The sequence below is a fragment of the Balaenoptera physalus genome, assembly GCF_965194825.1.
Source record: "Balaenoptera physalus genome assembly, chromosome: 12".
NCBI lineage: Eukaryota > Metazoa > Chordata > Mammalia > Artiodactyla > Balaenopteridae > Balaenoptera > Balaenoptera physalus.
The window spans coordinates 88861522-88877598 of NC_138897.1; the positions used below are offsets into that span (position 1 = coordinate 88861522).

Here is a 16077-nt window from a genome sequence, read left to right on the forward strand (position 1 = left end):
AGAAGGAAAGAAATCATAAAGATCAGAGCAGAAATAAATGAAATAGAAACAAAGAAAACAATAGCAAGGATCAATAAAACTAAAAGCTGGTTCTTTGAGAAGATAAACAAAATTGATAAACCATTAGCCAGACTCATCAAGAAAAAGAGGGAGAGGACTCAAATCAATAAAATTAGAAATGAAAAAGGAGAAGTTACAACAGACACTGCAGAAATACAAAGCATCCTAAGAGAATACTACAAGCAACTCTATGCCAATAAAATGGAGAACCTGGAAGAAATGGACAAATTCTTAGAAAGGGATAACCTTCCAAGACTGAACCAGGAAGAAATAGAAAATATGAACAGACCAATCACAAGTAATGAAATTGAAACTGTGATTAAAAATCTTCCAACAAACAAAAGTCCAGGACCAGATGGCTTCACAGGTGAATTCTACCAAACATGTAGAGAAGAGCTAACACCCATCCTTCTCAAACTCTTCCAAAAAATTGTGGAGGAAGGAACATTCCCAAACACATTCTGTGAGGCCACCATCACCCTGATAACAAAACCAGACAAAGGTACTACAAAAAAAGAAAATTACAGACCAATATCATTGATGAATATAGATGCAAAAATCCTCAACAAAATACTAGCAAACAGAATCCAACAACACATTAAAAGGATCATACACCATGATCAAGTGGGATTTATCCCAGGGATGCAAGGATTCTTCAATATACGCAAATCAATCCATGTGATACACCATATTAACAAATTGAAGAATAAAAACCACATGATCATCTCAATAGATGCAGAAAAATCTTTTGACAAAATTCAACACCCATTTATGATAAAAACTCTCCAGAAAGTGGGCATAGAGAGAACCTACTTCAACATAATAAAGACCATATACGACAAACCCACAGCAAACATCATTCTCAATGGTGGAAAACTGAAAGCATTTCCTCTAAGATCAGGAAAAAGACAAGGATGTCCACTCTCACCACTATTATTCAACATAGTTTTGGAAGTCCTAGCCATGGCAATCAGAGAAGAAAAAGAAATAAAAGGAATACAAATTGGAAAAGAGGAAGTAAAACTGTCACTGTTTGAAGATGACATGATACTATACATAGAGAATCCTAAAGATGCCACCAGAAAACTACTAGAGCTAATCAATGAATTTGGCAAAGTTGCAGGATACAAAATTAATGCACAGAAATCTCTTGCATTCCTATACACTAACGATGAAAAATCTGAAAGAGAAATTAAGAAGACACTCCCATCTACCATTTCAACAAAAAGAATAAAATACTGAGGAATAAACCTACCTAGGGAGACAAAAGACCTGTATGCAGAAAACTATAAGACACTGATGAAAGAAACTAAAGATGATACCAACAGATGGAGAGATATACCATGTTCTTGGATTGGAAGAATCAATATTGTGAAAATGACTATAGTACCCAAAGCAATCTACAGATTCAATGCAATCCCTATCAAATTACAAATGGCATTTTTTACAGAACTAGAACAAAAAATCTTAAAATTTGTATGGAGACACAAAAGACCCTGAATAGCCAAAGCAGTCTTGAGGGAAAAAAACGGAGCTGGAGGAATCAGATTCCCTGACTTCAGACTACACTACAAAGCTACAGTAATCAAGACAATATGGTACTGGCACAAAAACAGAAATATAGATCAATGGAACAGGATAGAAAGCCCCGAGATAAACCCACACACCTATGGTCAACTAATCTAAGACAAAGGAGGCAAAGATATACAATGCAGAAAAGACAGTCTCTTCAATAAGTGGTGCGGGGAAAACTGGACAGCTACATGTAAAAGAATGAAATTAGAACACTCCCTAACACCATATACAAAAATAAACTCAAAATGGATTAGAGACCTAAATGTAGGACCGGACACTATAAAACTCTTAGAGGAAAACATAGGAAGAACACTCTTTGACATAAATCACAGCAAGATCTTTTTTGATCCACATCCTAGAGTAATGGAAATAAAAACAAAAATAAACAAATGGGACCTAATGAAACTTAAAAGCTTTTGCAAAGCAAAGGAAACTACAAACAAGATGAAAAGACAACCCTCAGAATGGGAGAAAATATTTGCAAACGAATCAACGGACAAAGGATTAATCTCCAAAATATATAAACAGCTCATGCAGCTCAATATTAAAGAAACAAGCAACCCAATCAAAAAATGGGCAGAATACCTAAATAGACATTTCTCCAAAGAGGACATACAGACAGCCAAGAAGCACATGAAAAGCTGCTCAACATCACTAATTATTAGAGAAATGCAAATCAAAACTACAATGAGGTATCACCTCACACCAGTTAGAATAGGCATCATCAGAAAATCTACAAACAGCAAATGCTGGAGAGGGTGTGGAGAAAAGGGAACCCTCTTGCACTGTTGGTGGGAATGTAAATTGATACAGCCACTATGGAGAACAGTATGGAGGTGCCTTAAAAAACTAAAAGTAGAATTACCATATGACCCAGCAATCCCACTACTGGGCATATACCCAGAGAAAACCATAATTCAAAAAGACACATGCACCCCAATGTTCATTGCAGCACTATTTACAAAAGCCAGGTCATGGAAGCAACCTAAATGCTCATGGACAGACGAGTGGATAAAGAAGATGTGGTACATATATACAATGGAATATTACTCAGCCATAAAAAGGAACGAAATTGGGTCATTTGTAGAGACATGGATGAATCTAGAGACCGTCATACAGAGTGAAGTAAGTCAGAAAGAGAAAAACAAATATCGTATATTAACGCATGTATGTGGAACCTAGAAAAATGGTACAGATGAACCAGTCTGCAGGGCAAAAATTGAGACACAGATGTAGAGAACAAACGTATGGACACCAAGGGGGGGAAAGCCGTGGGGGGGTGGGGGTGGTGGGATGAACTGGGCGATTGGGATTGACGTGTATACACTGATGTATATAAAATGGATGACTAATAAGAACCTGCTGTATAAAAAAATAAATAAAATAAAATTCAAAAAAAAAAAAGTTAATATGTAGTTCCTCCTGGTCTAATTATAACCTTAAATGTTTAGTTAAGCCTTTAATCCACGTGTAAAGTACTGAGGTGCAAAGATGAGGTGAAGATCCAGGTCTATTTTTTCCTCTACAGTTAACCAATTGTCTAGATGAGTTTTTCTAATCTGTTTAAAATTCATCTGCAGGGGTGATTTTATCACCTGCATCTAGATCTAAACATTATATCTTTCTGCAGAAAGAAAATTAATAACAAAAATAGGGAAAACTAGAAAAGTAGAGCAAAAATCAAAATTCTATGCTGAAAATAACATGGGAGAAAAACATTCAGCTTATATGACCAAAAAAAAGGAAAAAGTATGGCTCAAAAACACCAGTAAGAAATGTCTGGGGTAAAAGTGTACCGATGCTTGCAACTTGAAATGTATCAAAAAATAAGATGAAATGGTGGCTATATGGGTAGATATATGATAAACAGAGCAAAATATTAATTGTAGGATCTAGATGATGTGTATATGGGCATTCACTATATAATGCTTTTCAATTTGTATTTCTGTTTGAAAATGTCCATGATAAAGTGTTGGGGAAAAGGGAAGTCTTCTAAATCACATTTTTGGTCTGTGTTAGTCACACACCATTACTAAATGAACATGCATTATGACCCTAACAGAGAAATAAAATCACACAGAAAATAGGAAGGGACACGTAGCTACAACTGCATTGTTAGTAAAGAAAAACTGACCAAGAATAAGAATAATGCTGTTTCACTAATAAACCTACTCACATAACAAATATATGCCATGACATATAATGTCACAGGATTAAAAAAAAAAATTCATGACCAATTACAGAACATACCTGTTGAGAAAGAAAAAATTCTGCTTGTTTTTGGGACAGAGGCCCACTGCAAGATACCTCCTCTTCTCTGGAAAAAAACAAATCAAAACTAATAAAGAATTACACAATAGTGAAAATGATAATGCTTTACAAAGTCAAATAGATTCTTCATCAGAAAAGTTAAAAAACTTTTAAAATTAATTCTCTCTTCTCAGGAATAGAAAAGACATGCTTAAAAAGTGATGTTGAATGACCTGCCGAAGTTCACATGATATAATTATGGACAGATGTAGATCTCAACTGTACATAGCCTCCAGCATGATCTTTCTAAAATGCAAGTCTATCGTCCCTGATTTAAAGCCCTCCTGTGGTATCTCATCACCTTCCAGAATAAAGTCTGCACTGCTTAGCAGGGCAGGTGCAATGCTTCCTGAGTGCTCCTATCTCTCTCCTCTGCCTTCTCTTTCTCACCCACACCCCAGCCCTGATGAACTCCTTACAGTCTCCTATCATGCCAAGATGCCCCCCTGCTTCCTCAACCTGCAGGGCACATTTTCCATCCACTGTTGCACCGTTGTACCATCCGTCATTCAAGAATACCTCAAGTGTCATATCCTCCAAGAATCTATCCTGACCTCTCTCATTTGAGCTCCCACTGTCTCCCAGAGATAGGGATCACTGCATCTAGCACTGCCACACTGGCTGTTCGTACCTATATTTGTATATGAACACCCAGTCCGTGCCCAGGCACACAGTGGGCACTCAGAGTTTGGGAAATGAATGAATAAAAAGTCTCTAACTCCTCGCTACACGTATAAGATGGTGCTGTATTCAAGAACAAGAAAAAGAGGCCTTATCTAAGAAATAACCATTTGCCTAGAAGTTTAGATCACACAGAACCAACAAACAAGAAATATACTTATATAAATCTAGACTTGAGAAATCTATACATGCACAAACAGTCTTATTTTTGAGAGCAAAGTATGAATAATACCCTTTTGCCACATGACTGAATAAATGGCTTCTCTATACAGGATTACAATAAGTAGAAAAATCAATATTTACTCATCAATAATATTTTTATAAGCACTCTGTGTCTAATACAGCAGTTCTCAAACTGTTTCATGCACACAATATGTAAACAGGTATTCCAAAAGAAAAAACAAATGCTGCTGAGGTTAAATCACTTGGGGAAAGCTGTACACCCTCTCTTCCTTGGGAGATTCATGATACACATTAGAGAAATCCAACAGAGAGACACTTTATTCACTTTTGTTTAATGTACCATTTACCAAACTCATTTGAATGAAGAATCCTTTCCTCACATCTCTCAAGAAGCAGTAGTGTTCCACAGAAAACACTTTGGCAAGAGCTGCTCTAATATTCTCTTGGTTACATTTCTGATACAAGGCAGCAAGCATATCAGATTCTACAGGTATCGGAGCTGCCAAGGACCAGCCCTGACCAGCATAACAAAGATCAGCGAAATAACAGTGACCTAGAGGGAAATGGAAAGAAAATTCACAGGCTAAGTTCTCAAATGGAAAACAGCTAAGTGTCTGGGCAATAAGAAGCCCTTTTCTCTTAACATATCCTTCAAAGAAAGTAAGCCCAAGGCTTGAAATAAATATGACTATACACAAAAAGGCTAGAGAGAGACAAGGATCTGAATGAAATGGGACACACCACTCCCAGTCCCACCCTCCTCTAAGGTCCATGATGCTCACTGTTACCAAATGCTTTATTTACTTAAACCCTTCCCCCCAAAAAGATTTGCGGTAGCTTATAACACAGGACACAAGAACAGTAAGGTTAATAAAACAGAAAGAGAAAACCAGAATCACATAAAGCAAAATTGCTACAAATGAAGGCAAACACATTTGCTATAAATGAAGAACAAGATTGGCTCTGGCTTCCATGGTGGCAACAGTGGCCGACGTGAACAAGCTTGGGAAGAGCAAGTAAAAATACCATGGCCCAAACCATCCTTTTACTGACTCCTTCTTTGCCTCCTCAGGGCCTCAAACACATGCCAGAGAAAGTAACTCTTAAAAAGCCACAAAGGGGGACTTCCCTGGTGGTCGAGTGGCTAAGACTCCATGCTCCCAATTCAGGGAGCCCAGGTTCGATCCCTGGTCAGGGAACTAAACCCCACATGCCGCAACTAAAAGCCTGGCATGCCACAACTAAAGGTCCTGTACGTGGCAACGAAGATCCCGAGGGCCACAACTAAGACCCAGCGCAGCCAAATAAATAAATTAAAAAAAAAAAAGCCACAAATGTATTCAATTTAGGAAGGGGGTTACTCCTTTAGGAAAAGGACTCAAGTATACCTTGTTTATGAATCCCATTACCAGTTGAGACAGAATTTTAGACTTACAAGTGCTATACATCAAAGGCATTTAACCTGGGTCCACGGATGGGCTTTAGGAGCCCATGAACCTTGTAAAACTGTATGTAAAATATGCGTTTTTAATGTGGGGATAGTACATGGCATTCATCAGATTCTCAAAAGGACTCTGGAAACTCCTCTAAAGGGCTCAAATCACCCACTATAACTGAAATTTTAAAAATATAACATAGAATTAAACAATCAACAGACTGGGGTGTTTATGCACTTGTGATGCATAAAACACAAGTCTAGGTCCCCCAAGAAAACGTCTTAATGGGCTTACAGTCTTGGTGAAGGTTAAGACCAGCCCACGTGAAAGGATGGCAATAAACAATAAATACCAAGAATTAATATGATCTCTGCACTTAGAAAAGGGAGAAATCACTCCAGCTGAAGCGGTGAGGACCCTGAAAGTTGGCAAGGAGTGAAGAAACGACGAGGAAGGAAGAAGGCATTCCAGGAAAGGAAACCAAAAGATGCAGAATGGGAAAGTGCCTGGCCTGTCAGAGGGATACAAGCACACGTGGCTGGCTGGGGTAAAGGATCCAAGTTGAGGAACAGAAATTAAGGTCAGAAAGGTCAACTGTGGAAGGCCTCAAATAGCAGGCTGGGAGACTTTGTGAATCTCTGGAGACTTCTGAGCAGGGTGATGACAAGACAAAAGCAGGGGAGGGGAAGGACTGAGATTGGGAACAGTTACTAAACACCCAGGAGGCCATGAGGACCTGAACCCTTCTGAGGTGCGTGACCGGCGCGGTGATCCAACCCCTCCTCCCGACTTGTGTGCTCAGGCCACACTGTCCTCCGTCTGTCCCTCCAATGTGTCAGCTTGTCCTGTCTTGGGAGCTGTGAGTCTGCATGTGCTCTGGCAACTCTTCTCAGGGCTGGCTCCTTCATCACCTAGCTCCCAGTCTTAAAGGGCCCTTCCCTGACAGCACCCCACAGTTATTCTGTACCCCTGTGTCCCAGTCATTCCTTTCCTGCACTGACGCTCTCTGAAGTTACATTATTTATTAATTTAGTTACCTCTCGATTACCTGACCCTCCCCACATAACTCCATGAGGACAGGGACTTTCTCCTCTGCGCTGACAACATAGCAGCTAGCATAGTGCTTGGCACACCAGAAGCACTGAATAAGTATTTGCTGAATAAATTAATGAATTTGGGAGATTTATATTAAATCACTGGCAAGTGAAGAAATGCCAGAGAACTTCTACTTTTCTTAGGTCTTTTTAGAAGCACAGAGAAGATGTAGTTCCAGCAGCTTGCAGACTAGTAGCCTCCGCTGCAAACTCACAAGGTGTAACCCCGTAAGCCCCCCTCTCTTATTGCAGGAAACAAATGCTGCCCTGTAGCAACAATGAGCAAATGAAAAGCTGAAGCTAAATGTCAGTCTGTACTTTCTTCTGTAATTGGATTTTTTAAAAACACCTGATAAACATTCATTCACTGAATATTTATTCCCTCCCTTCTAAATTAATAGGTGGGTCCCCCTTTTTCAAACAGTAGTAATTTCATTGTAGGATGGGAGAGTTGCAAGCTAGTCAATGTTACTCTGGCCTTTCTAATTTTAATACAAATTTCTAGGGCAAGAAAAATAATTTCCCTGAAGAAAGCAAGATCTAAAAACATTCTAATAACTAAGAAAGGAGGGGAGGGAGGGAGGGAAGAAAGAAAGGAAGAAAGGAAGGAAGAAAATGAAAGGGCTAAAGTGAGAAGCCTCTCATAATGCAATAAAACACTAGAAAAGAACACAAAGAAAAAAATGAAATTTTCCTTTTTAAAAGAATCAAGAAATATATGTAAATATACATTATGAAATTTTAAAAATCCTATAACAAGTAAAAATCATTTCTTTTTGGACAAAGAATTATAATACTTAAGTAGAATAATATTTAAATAATACATTTCTTCTATTTCAGTGATGAAATTCAGTTTACTAAATGCACACTATTTTCTGAAACCATACACCTTAACAGTATACACACTATTATTACACACAAACGAATTCTTAGATTAGAATAAAAACAAAACGATGCAGTTAGACCTAATTAAATCAGATTAATTTAGGAGAAAGTCAAACCTAAATAAGAAAAGTTTGAATTTTAACATTTCTGAATAATTGACATTCTGCTACTTTAAGCATATAAAGTAGCTAGGACAAAGATTACATTGTTTCCTGGAAGCCTTCCTCAGGGGAATTAAACAAAATAGAAATTAGAGAAGAAGAAGAATAGTGAATATTTGTCAAATGTTTAAAGGTACAGTTCTAAACACTTCATATAGATTTATCATTTAATTCTCAAAATAACCTTCTGAGGAGGTGACATGAGCCCCATTTTGCAGATGAGAAAACTGAGGTACAGAGAGGGTGACTTGCCCAAGGTCTTAAGGGAATAAGTGGAGGAGCCAGAATTCAAATCCAGGGGTCTGACTCCAGGGCCAGACTCAACCCTACAAGGTACTGCCTTTCCACTAGATGAGAAGCCTCTGTGAGCAACTCTTGAGTATTTGGAAGTACTTACTGGTACTACAATCTTCTTGCTCCCAGAGTATGCTGAACAAATCACATAACTGTACAAAGGCCACTCACAGGAACTGCAGGGAAATATTCTCTGACTACATACACAGACCACCCCCAGCCCCCAAGGGGGTTAGCCAGCCTACATAGGGCAGGTGGGGCTTACTTCTCTCAGAGTTCTGAACACATTGTTACTTGTAGTGATCTGTTTGGGTGCCAGTCTTCCTCACCAGACTGTGGGCTCCCTGAGATCAGGAAATACAAAACACACACACACACACACACACACACACACACACACACACACACACACACACACACTCTTTATGTGTTTTTCCCTCCAAATATAAGTAGTCTATTTGGGAGGTGATCCCAGGTAACAGCTGGGGAGAGGGGACGTGAGACAGTGAAGGGAAGTCAATACAAGGTGTTTTATGGGGCCAGTTACCAGTGTGGGCGATGAATGATGTGTTCTGATTCTCTGCATTCATTCATCCAACACATATTCACAGACATTACAAGCCAAGCACTGAGGAAAATGAGGTGAAATACGACAGAGAAGGGTCTTAGCTCTTGAAGGGGTGCAAAGACAAATACAAATGAGTCTAAGTAAATAAATGCAAAAAGTTACTTAGTGAGGAGAGCTATGGAGGAAATAAAGAAGCTGGAAGTATTTAGGATGAAGGTTACTTCAGACATGTGGTCAGGGAAGGCCTGTGTGAGGACACGGGAGCTGAGATCTGAATGGTGAAAGGGAGTGAGCCAGGTGAGAAGCCAGGGACAGCCTGCCAGGCACCCTGAGGCAGATCTCGGCTTGGTATTGAGGAAACTGAAAGCAAGCCAGAGCAGTCAGACTCTGACAGTGAAGGGAAAGTAAGGAGAAAGAGGTAGGGAAGATGACAGGGGCCAGATCATGCAGGTAATGAGGCCACAGTAGCTCAGATTTCTGTCTAAATTCCATGTATAGTCAAGGAGGGTTTGGGGCATAAGAACACGTGGTGTGATTTACATGATAATGGTTCCCTTGGATGCTGCAGGAAAAACTGATAGTAAGGAGACAAGAGTGGAGGCAAGGAAAGCAGTCAGGAGGCTAGAGCAGTCATCCAGGAAAGAGATTCGGTGCTTAGACCACAGGGGAAGCAGTGGCGATGGAGAGAAGTGAACTAATTCCAAACACATTGAGAAGGAAGGATCGGCTGCATCTGCGGAAGGACTGGCTGCAGGGGTGAAGGAGGGGCAGGACGCAGGGACACGCCTAGGCTTTGAGCTTAAACAACTAGGTGAGCAGCGGCACTACATCCCCAGGCTTAAACTTTAGGAGGCATTCAATAAATTTTCACTGAATTAATCAATTGTTAATTCACTCTGATATAATGAACACTATCGCTCAGGGCCCCAGCAGAAAACAAATGGCATATTCAAACGGGGTAATTTGAGAAGAGTTTAATAAAGGGCCAGTTACAAAAATAGGGGCAGGGGATGGATAAGCCATAGCGGGTAACAGAGTCCCCAGGGCTGGTAATAGAGGGGCACCTTCTGCACCGGGCCTGGGAAACCTTCCCAGTTACTAGGCCCCTGAGGTATGCAGAGCAGGCCACCTGACAGAGGCTGTGACCCTACAGCCAGCCCACCGTGACCCCGAAGGAAGGGAGCCAGTGAATCAACACCTTGACCTCACTCTCCTTGACCCTCTGGATTTCCCACCAGTGCCTCTCAATCAGAAGTTAGATGGCAAGGAGCTTACTGATGCAGCCCGTAAGGGTGAACTTCCTGGATCTGGAGGGACAAAAAGATGACAGCCAGCACGTGAACTCTGGATGAATGAGGATTTACTGCTCCCGTAATGATGCTATTTCACAGGAAAGGGATTCCCGCCAGAAAAACCCAAGTTACCTTACAGATACATCAAGTTCCTCTTTTTCCATTTTTCTTTCGCTCTCCTCTCTGCTGGCCAGTTCCATATCAGCATCCTCCACCGTCTTTTTCTCACCGTTCTGGAAGTACTGCTGAAGGGCAGTGTACAGCTTAAACACTTGACTGAAAGAAAGCTTACTGTAGGCCAAGATCATGTGACGCAGGAATAAACCTATGAAACAAGACAGAGAGGAGGTGAAGGCATTAACTTGAAATCCAGGCTACAAAAAGTTGATGACTATTGTTGCGGTTCTTCCTCCAAAATAATCACACACAAAAAAAGACACTTGCAGTTGCTGTTCCCCTCCACACAGAATCTTCTTTCACCACCTTTTATGAAGCTGATTTTCTCTTTATATTAAAGGCTCAGTCCTCCCACCCGCACTCCACTCTTTATCCAGCCAACGTATCCTTCCGTGACTGTTACAACATCTGAAGTGATCCTATTTGTTTACTTTCTACTGTCTGCCTGCTCCTCTGCCCACAACCACAAGAAAGCAATCTCCATAAGAGGAAGTTTCCAGTCTCTCTTAAAGTCCAGAGCCTGGCACATGGAAGATCAATAAATAACTGATGGTAAATAACATAAAGACTACCAGGAAAAAAATGCCAGATGGATGGAGCACGGCTATACCGCTAACAGAAAAGTGTCAAGAAACTTCATATATACCCTTGCCTTATAAACTATATCAGTAATCTACTCTTACTTACCTCTCTTCATGAAGTTTAGTTGGTGACCCTGACTCAGTCGTACAATGTGGACAAGTGAGCAGAGGCCTGTGAGAAAGAGCTGAGGAAGCCTAAAAGGCTCCACGACCAGGCTAACACTCTGACGACAGTAGACAAAACAGAAGATGCTTTTCCACAAGACAATTATTTAAACACAGGTCAAAATGGCAAGGCGATGAATACAAACTATAACATGTCCAGCATCCCCACTGTGTGTGCTCAGATACAGCAGAGTAACGACAGATGTGATTTAGAGAGCAGCTCACTTCAGTGAAAATATTCTCTGCTCTCCTTAGAAGAACTTCATACCTACTACACTCGTTTTGTGAACCTCTGGTTCAGTTCCGGAAAAAGAATCTGAAAGGTCATCAAAAAATTGTTCCATATCCTTCAATTCGCCTTCAGCCATCAGTTTGATTCTGAACAAGAAAAATGAGGTGTGTATTTTAGGAAGGCCCTTTGAACATCTTCCCACATTTCATATTCCACAATCACCTAAAATAAATCTATTTTAAAAACAATTCAGAGATTCATATAAAATGGTGGCACACAAAACAAATTTGATAATCCAAAACGTCACTCCCATATTCTGGAAAGTATCATTGCTGATGTTTTCTTGATTATAAAATTTCTCAAAGTTACATATCAGCCAGTAAAAATGAAATTCTCTGCAACAACTAAAAGGAGCAATGTAGATCTGTACAGAATAATAAATTTTGAAGCAGTATGTTTAATGCTATCCATTTTTCAAAAAAAACTAAATACATGTACTTAAGAAAACAACCTAGAATAATAAAGTTTTTTTTTTTAAGGAATTAATCACCATGTGCCCTCTTCTAATTTTTATCTACTTTGACATCTTTTCATATATACAGAAGAAAATGAAGCTTACCTGATCTGTACTGAATTTGCCAGCTGAGGACAAGATTCTTCAATTAACTTGTAAAGTTTAGACAGCGTAATATCTGGGCCCTGGGTAAAGGAGAGATAGAAAGGTTACAGAAAAATTTTAAAGAGCTGGAGATTGATAAACATCTACAAACATGAATTCATTTATCAACCTCTCTGCTTTACAATCATTCCAAATATGAAATCTCAAATCAGGAAGAGAAAAAAACCTATCTGCATAAAACGCTAAAGTAATACTTCACATTTGCATAGCATTCTCTTTTAGTTGGAGGAATGACTTAAATGCAAAAAAAAGCATAGAATCTGTAGTCTGAGGTTCCTTCCTTCTCAGTGTTGCAATCATGGCAAAGCTGTAGCCTCCCTGAGCCCTAGTTTACTTCATCAGTGAGATGGAGATAATAATAACCTCCCTTGTTGTGGCAAAGATTAAGTAAAATAATTCAAATTGTTTCCTAACCTGGAAAACATTATACAAACACAGGGGTCCTATTTTCCATAAACATAATCTCATTTGATCCTCCCCAAAACACTGTAAGGTCGGCAGTCATACTATGTGCCCAAGTCCATAAAAGGTACCATTAGAGACAGAAAGTATGCAACCTCAGCTAACAAGAAGGTTACAACCTAGCTGAGGTTTAAAACTAAACACTGAATATCTGGGGAACAGTAAGTTCAGTAAGTCAATTTTAGATGTGGATAACCCAGCAATCCCACTTCTGGGGCAAATATGTTCCATGTGCATTGTTTGAAATGAAGAAAAACTAAAAAGAACCAATAGGTCCATGAATAAAGAGTTCATTTTTAATTTACAAATTTTAATATTAATTAAAAGCATGAGTTAAATTATGTTTCTTTTCTTACTTTGGAAAACAATGCAGTCGTTGAAAATAATGAAGTAGATCTACTCAAATATGCTGACAAGAAAAGATCTCCAAGACTTGTTAAGTGAAAGGAATAAGCTGTAGAATAGAAGTAGCATTCATGTAAAAAAAAAAAAAAGGGAAATTAAATTAAAAGGATATATGTATATATACTTATAACCATATGCATCTACCTATCTATATACAGATACACACAGCAAAAGGTCTAGAAAGATCCATTCTGAACTGTTACTCAATAAATAGTTGAATGGGGCTTCCCTGGTGGCGCAGTGGTTAAGAATCCGCCTGCCAATGAGGGAGACACGGGTTCGAGCCCTGGTCCGGGAAGATACCACATGCCACAGAGCAACTAAGCCCATGCGCCACAACTACTAAGCCCGCATGCCACAACTACTGAAGCCCGTGCTCCTAGAGCCCGTGCTCCGCAACAAGAGAAGCCACCACAATGAGAAGCCCACGCACTGCAACAAAGAGTAGCCCCCGCTCGCCACAACTAGAGAAAGCCCACAGGCAGCAATGAAGACCCAATGCAGCCAAAAATAAATAAATTAATAAATAAATAAATTTTATAAACAAATAAATAGTTGAATGAAGGAACATTAACCGTGATAATCTCTAAGAGGGAACAGGATTAGAGGGCCTGCATTAAACCATAACCTTTCACTCCATCAATTTTAGCATCATTTAAAGTTTTTACAATGAATCTTCGTGTATTAGTTGAGTAGTTAAAAATTAGCTAATTTTTAAAGCCAAACAATAAGCAAATAAGTAAAGGCTGGAATTTTGCTAGACGAATTCTATATACACATTGATTAAAACTACACAGTAGAGGGAGTTCCCTGGTGGCCTAGTGGTTAGGATTCTGGGTGTTCACTGCTGTGGCCCGGCTTCAATCATCCCTGGTCAGGGAGCTGAGATCCCGCAAGCTGTGCAGCGCAGCTCCCCGCCCTCCCGCCCCCTGCCGCCAAAACAAAACAAAACAAAATAAACTACACAATAGTTAGCCAGGCAAAAAAAACAGAAGGAGAATCCAAGACACAAAAAACAGCAAGGACAAAGGCAGAAAAACACACAAGTTAAGACACCAGAATTATTGTTTTGTTTCTTTTCTCTAAATTTTTTAGTATTATGACTTTTATTTGAATAATGGGGAAATGCACTTATAATAGTAATGTAGATAGGACTGGGAGCTGCAAGTTATGGGCACCCCACTACTTTTACTTAACTAACTGGGCAAGCCACTTAACCTGTGTCCTCAGTACCCCTTCTCCCCCTGCCCCAAAAAAGGTGATGGATTAAAAAAAGCCCTTTGTAAACTATACAGTACTAGGCTTTGGGGATACAAGGGTGAACAAAAGTAGGACAAAGTAATGCCCTCATGTAGGTTACAGTCTAGTAGGGGAGAGAGACATCACTCATATAATCACACAAATAAATGGAAAAACCACAACTGATATAAGGGAAAGTGCATGCCCTATCCCTATGAGATTAAAATGAAAATAGCTAAAATTGACTGAGCATTTACTATGTGCCGTACACTGTAAAGTATTCCCATGGATCTTCTAACTTAATACGGCCACCACATGACAGTTTCTATTATTGCTTTCATTTTACAGAGAGAAAGCAAAGACCCAAATAAGTCATGGAACTTGACCAAGTCGCACAGCGGGTAAGTGGTGGAGCTACAACCTCAGTCTGCAAAATGAAATAAAACATGTAAAGTGCTTAGTACACAGTAAGTATTCAATCAATGTTGGCTGTTACTTTTATGTCATTGTTACCACTTATTACGGTCCTCTAGGGTACAGAGCCTGTAGCTGTGTCTCCAACGATCAGGCCTACATGTAGCCTCATTCTACAGAAGACGGAGGATCTGAGAAAATAACTCTTCTCCCAGTCACTCAGCTAATAAATGCTGGAGCCAGATATAAACTGCCCCCCAAAAAATGCATGTAAAGTGCCTGGTCCATCGTTAAGTACTCACGAAGTGTTAGCTGGTGGTATTAACTATATTTTTCGCGATCCTACACGGCAGAGAGTGTGTCCGATGAACCCCCTTGCCCCCAGCCAAGGAGCTGTCCGGCACAGAGCAGGTGCTTAGTAAGGGTTTGCTGAATGAGCAGAAGCCCCTCACCTGCAGCAGCGGCAGGAGCAGCTGGTTGAGCCTCCGCCGCTCCATGAGGCTAACGGCGCCCTCGCCAGTGCGGCCCATCTCGTTCAGCAGCACCAGCACCGCGATTTTATACGGCGTCACCCAGTCCTTGATACCGAACACGTTGGCGTGCACCACCCCATTGGTCATCATGGGGTTGAAGTAGAGGCTCTCGTGGACGCTGGCCATGGCGCCCCAGGACTACGTCCAGGAGCCTTGGTGCGCACCGCAGCCAGGTTCCCACTCAGAGAACGCCACCACGCTCCCTAGGCCTCCGCCCGCCGGCGCCGTATCCCAGGGAACTGGCATCCTCCCGACGGCACGCCGTCGGCCAATCAGAGCAACCAGACCAGAGCACGAGGGAGCAGTACAGCCAATCAAAATGCCTAGAAGTACTGTGAAGGGTGGGGCAAAGGCGGTGCACCTAAAGACTGAGTCCCTACAGAAACTCTTGCGGAAGGAGAGCGGGTTCCCGGTCCACGTGGACTGGCACCGAGTGAAAGTGAGTCGAAGCTTGCGGGCAAGGTCTGAACGGCCAGGAGGGCTGCCCAGTTTGTTCATTTTATTTAAAAATAATTAAAATTAAATTCAAAAATGATTGCGTTTAAAAGCAAAGAAGTTAAGGAATTCTTTGGTGGTCCAATGGTTAGAACTCGGCACTTCCACTGCAGAGGCTCGGGTTCCATTCCTGCTCGGGGAACTAAGATCCCGCAT

The 16077-nt window shown here is 40.5% G+C and overlaps 1 protein-coding gene across 4 annotated transcripts in view; it reads right to left on the reverse strand.

Moving 5' to 3' along the window:
- Positions 1 to 15667, reverse strand: part of ANAPC5 (anaphase promoting complex subunit 5) — a 40098-nt gene extending 24431 nt beyond the window's left edge. For 2 of the 4 annotated variants that reach the window (XM_082418056.1, XM_082418058.1), the window contains exons 1-5: positions 15346 to 15667; positions 12314 to 12393; positions 11731 to 11840; positions 10672 to 10864; positions 3886 to 3973 (exon numbers count right to left, since the gene is read on the reverse strand). In XM_082418056.1, coding sequence (XP_082274182.1) covers positions 3886 to 3973; positions 10672 to 10864; positions 11731 to 11840; positions 12314 to 12393; positions 15346 to 15552 — 678 coding nt within the window. In that variant the 5' untranslated portion in view covers positions 15553 to 15667. Of the gene's footprint in view, positions 1 to 3885; positions 3974 to 10671; positions 10865 to 11730; positions 11841 to 12313; positions 12394 to 13191; positions 13290 to 15345 lie in introns of all 4 variants that reach the window. The other 2 variants (XM_082418059.1, XM_082418057.1) reach the window with 2 other exon arrangements.
- Positions 15668 to 16077: the final 410 nt, after the last annotated feature.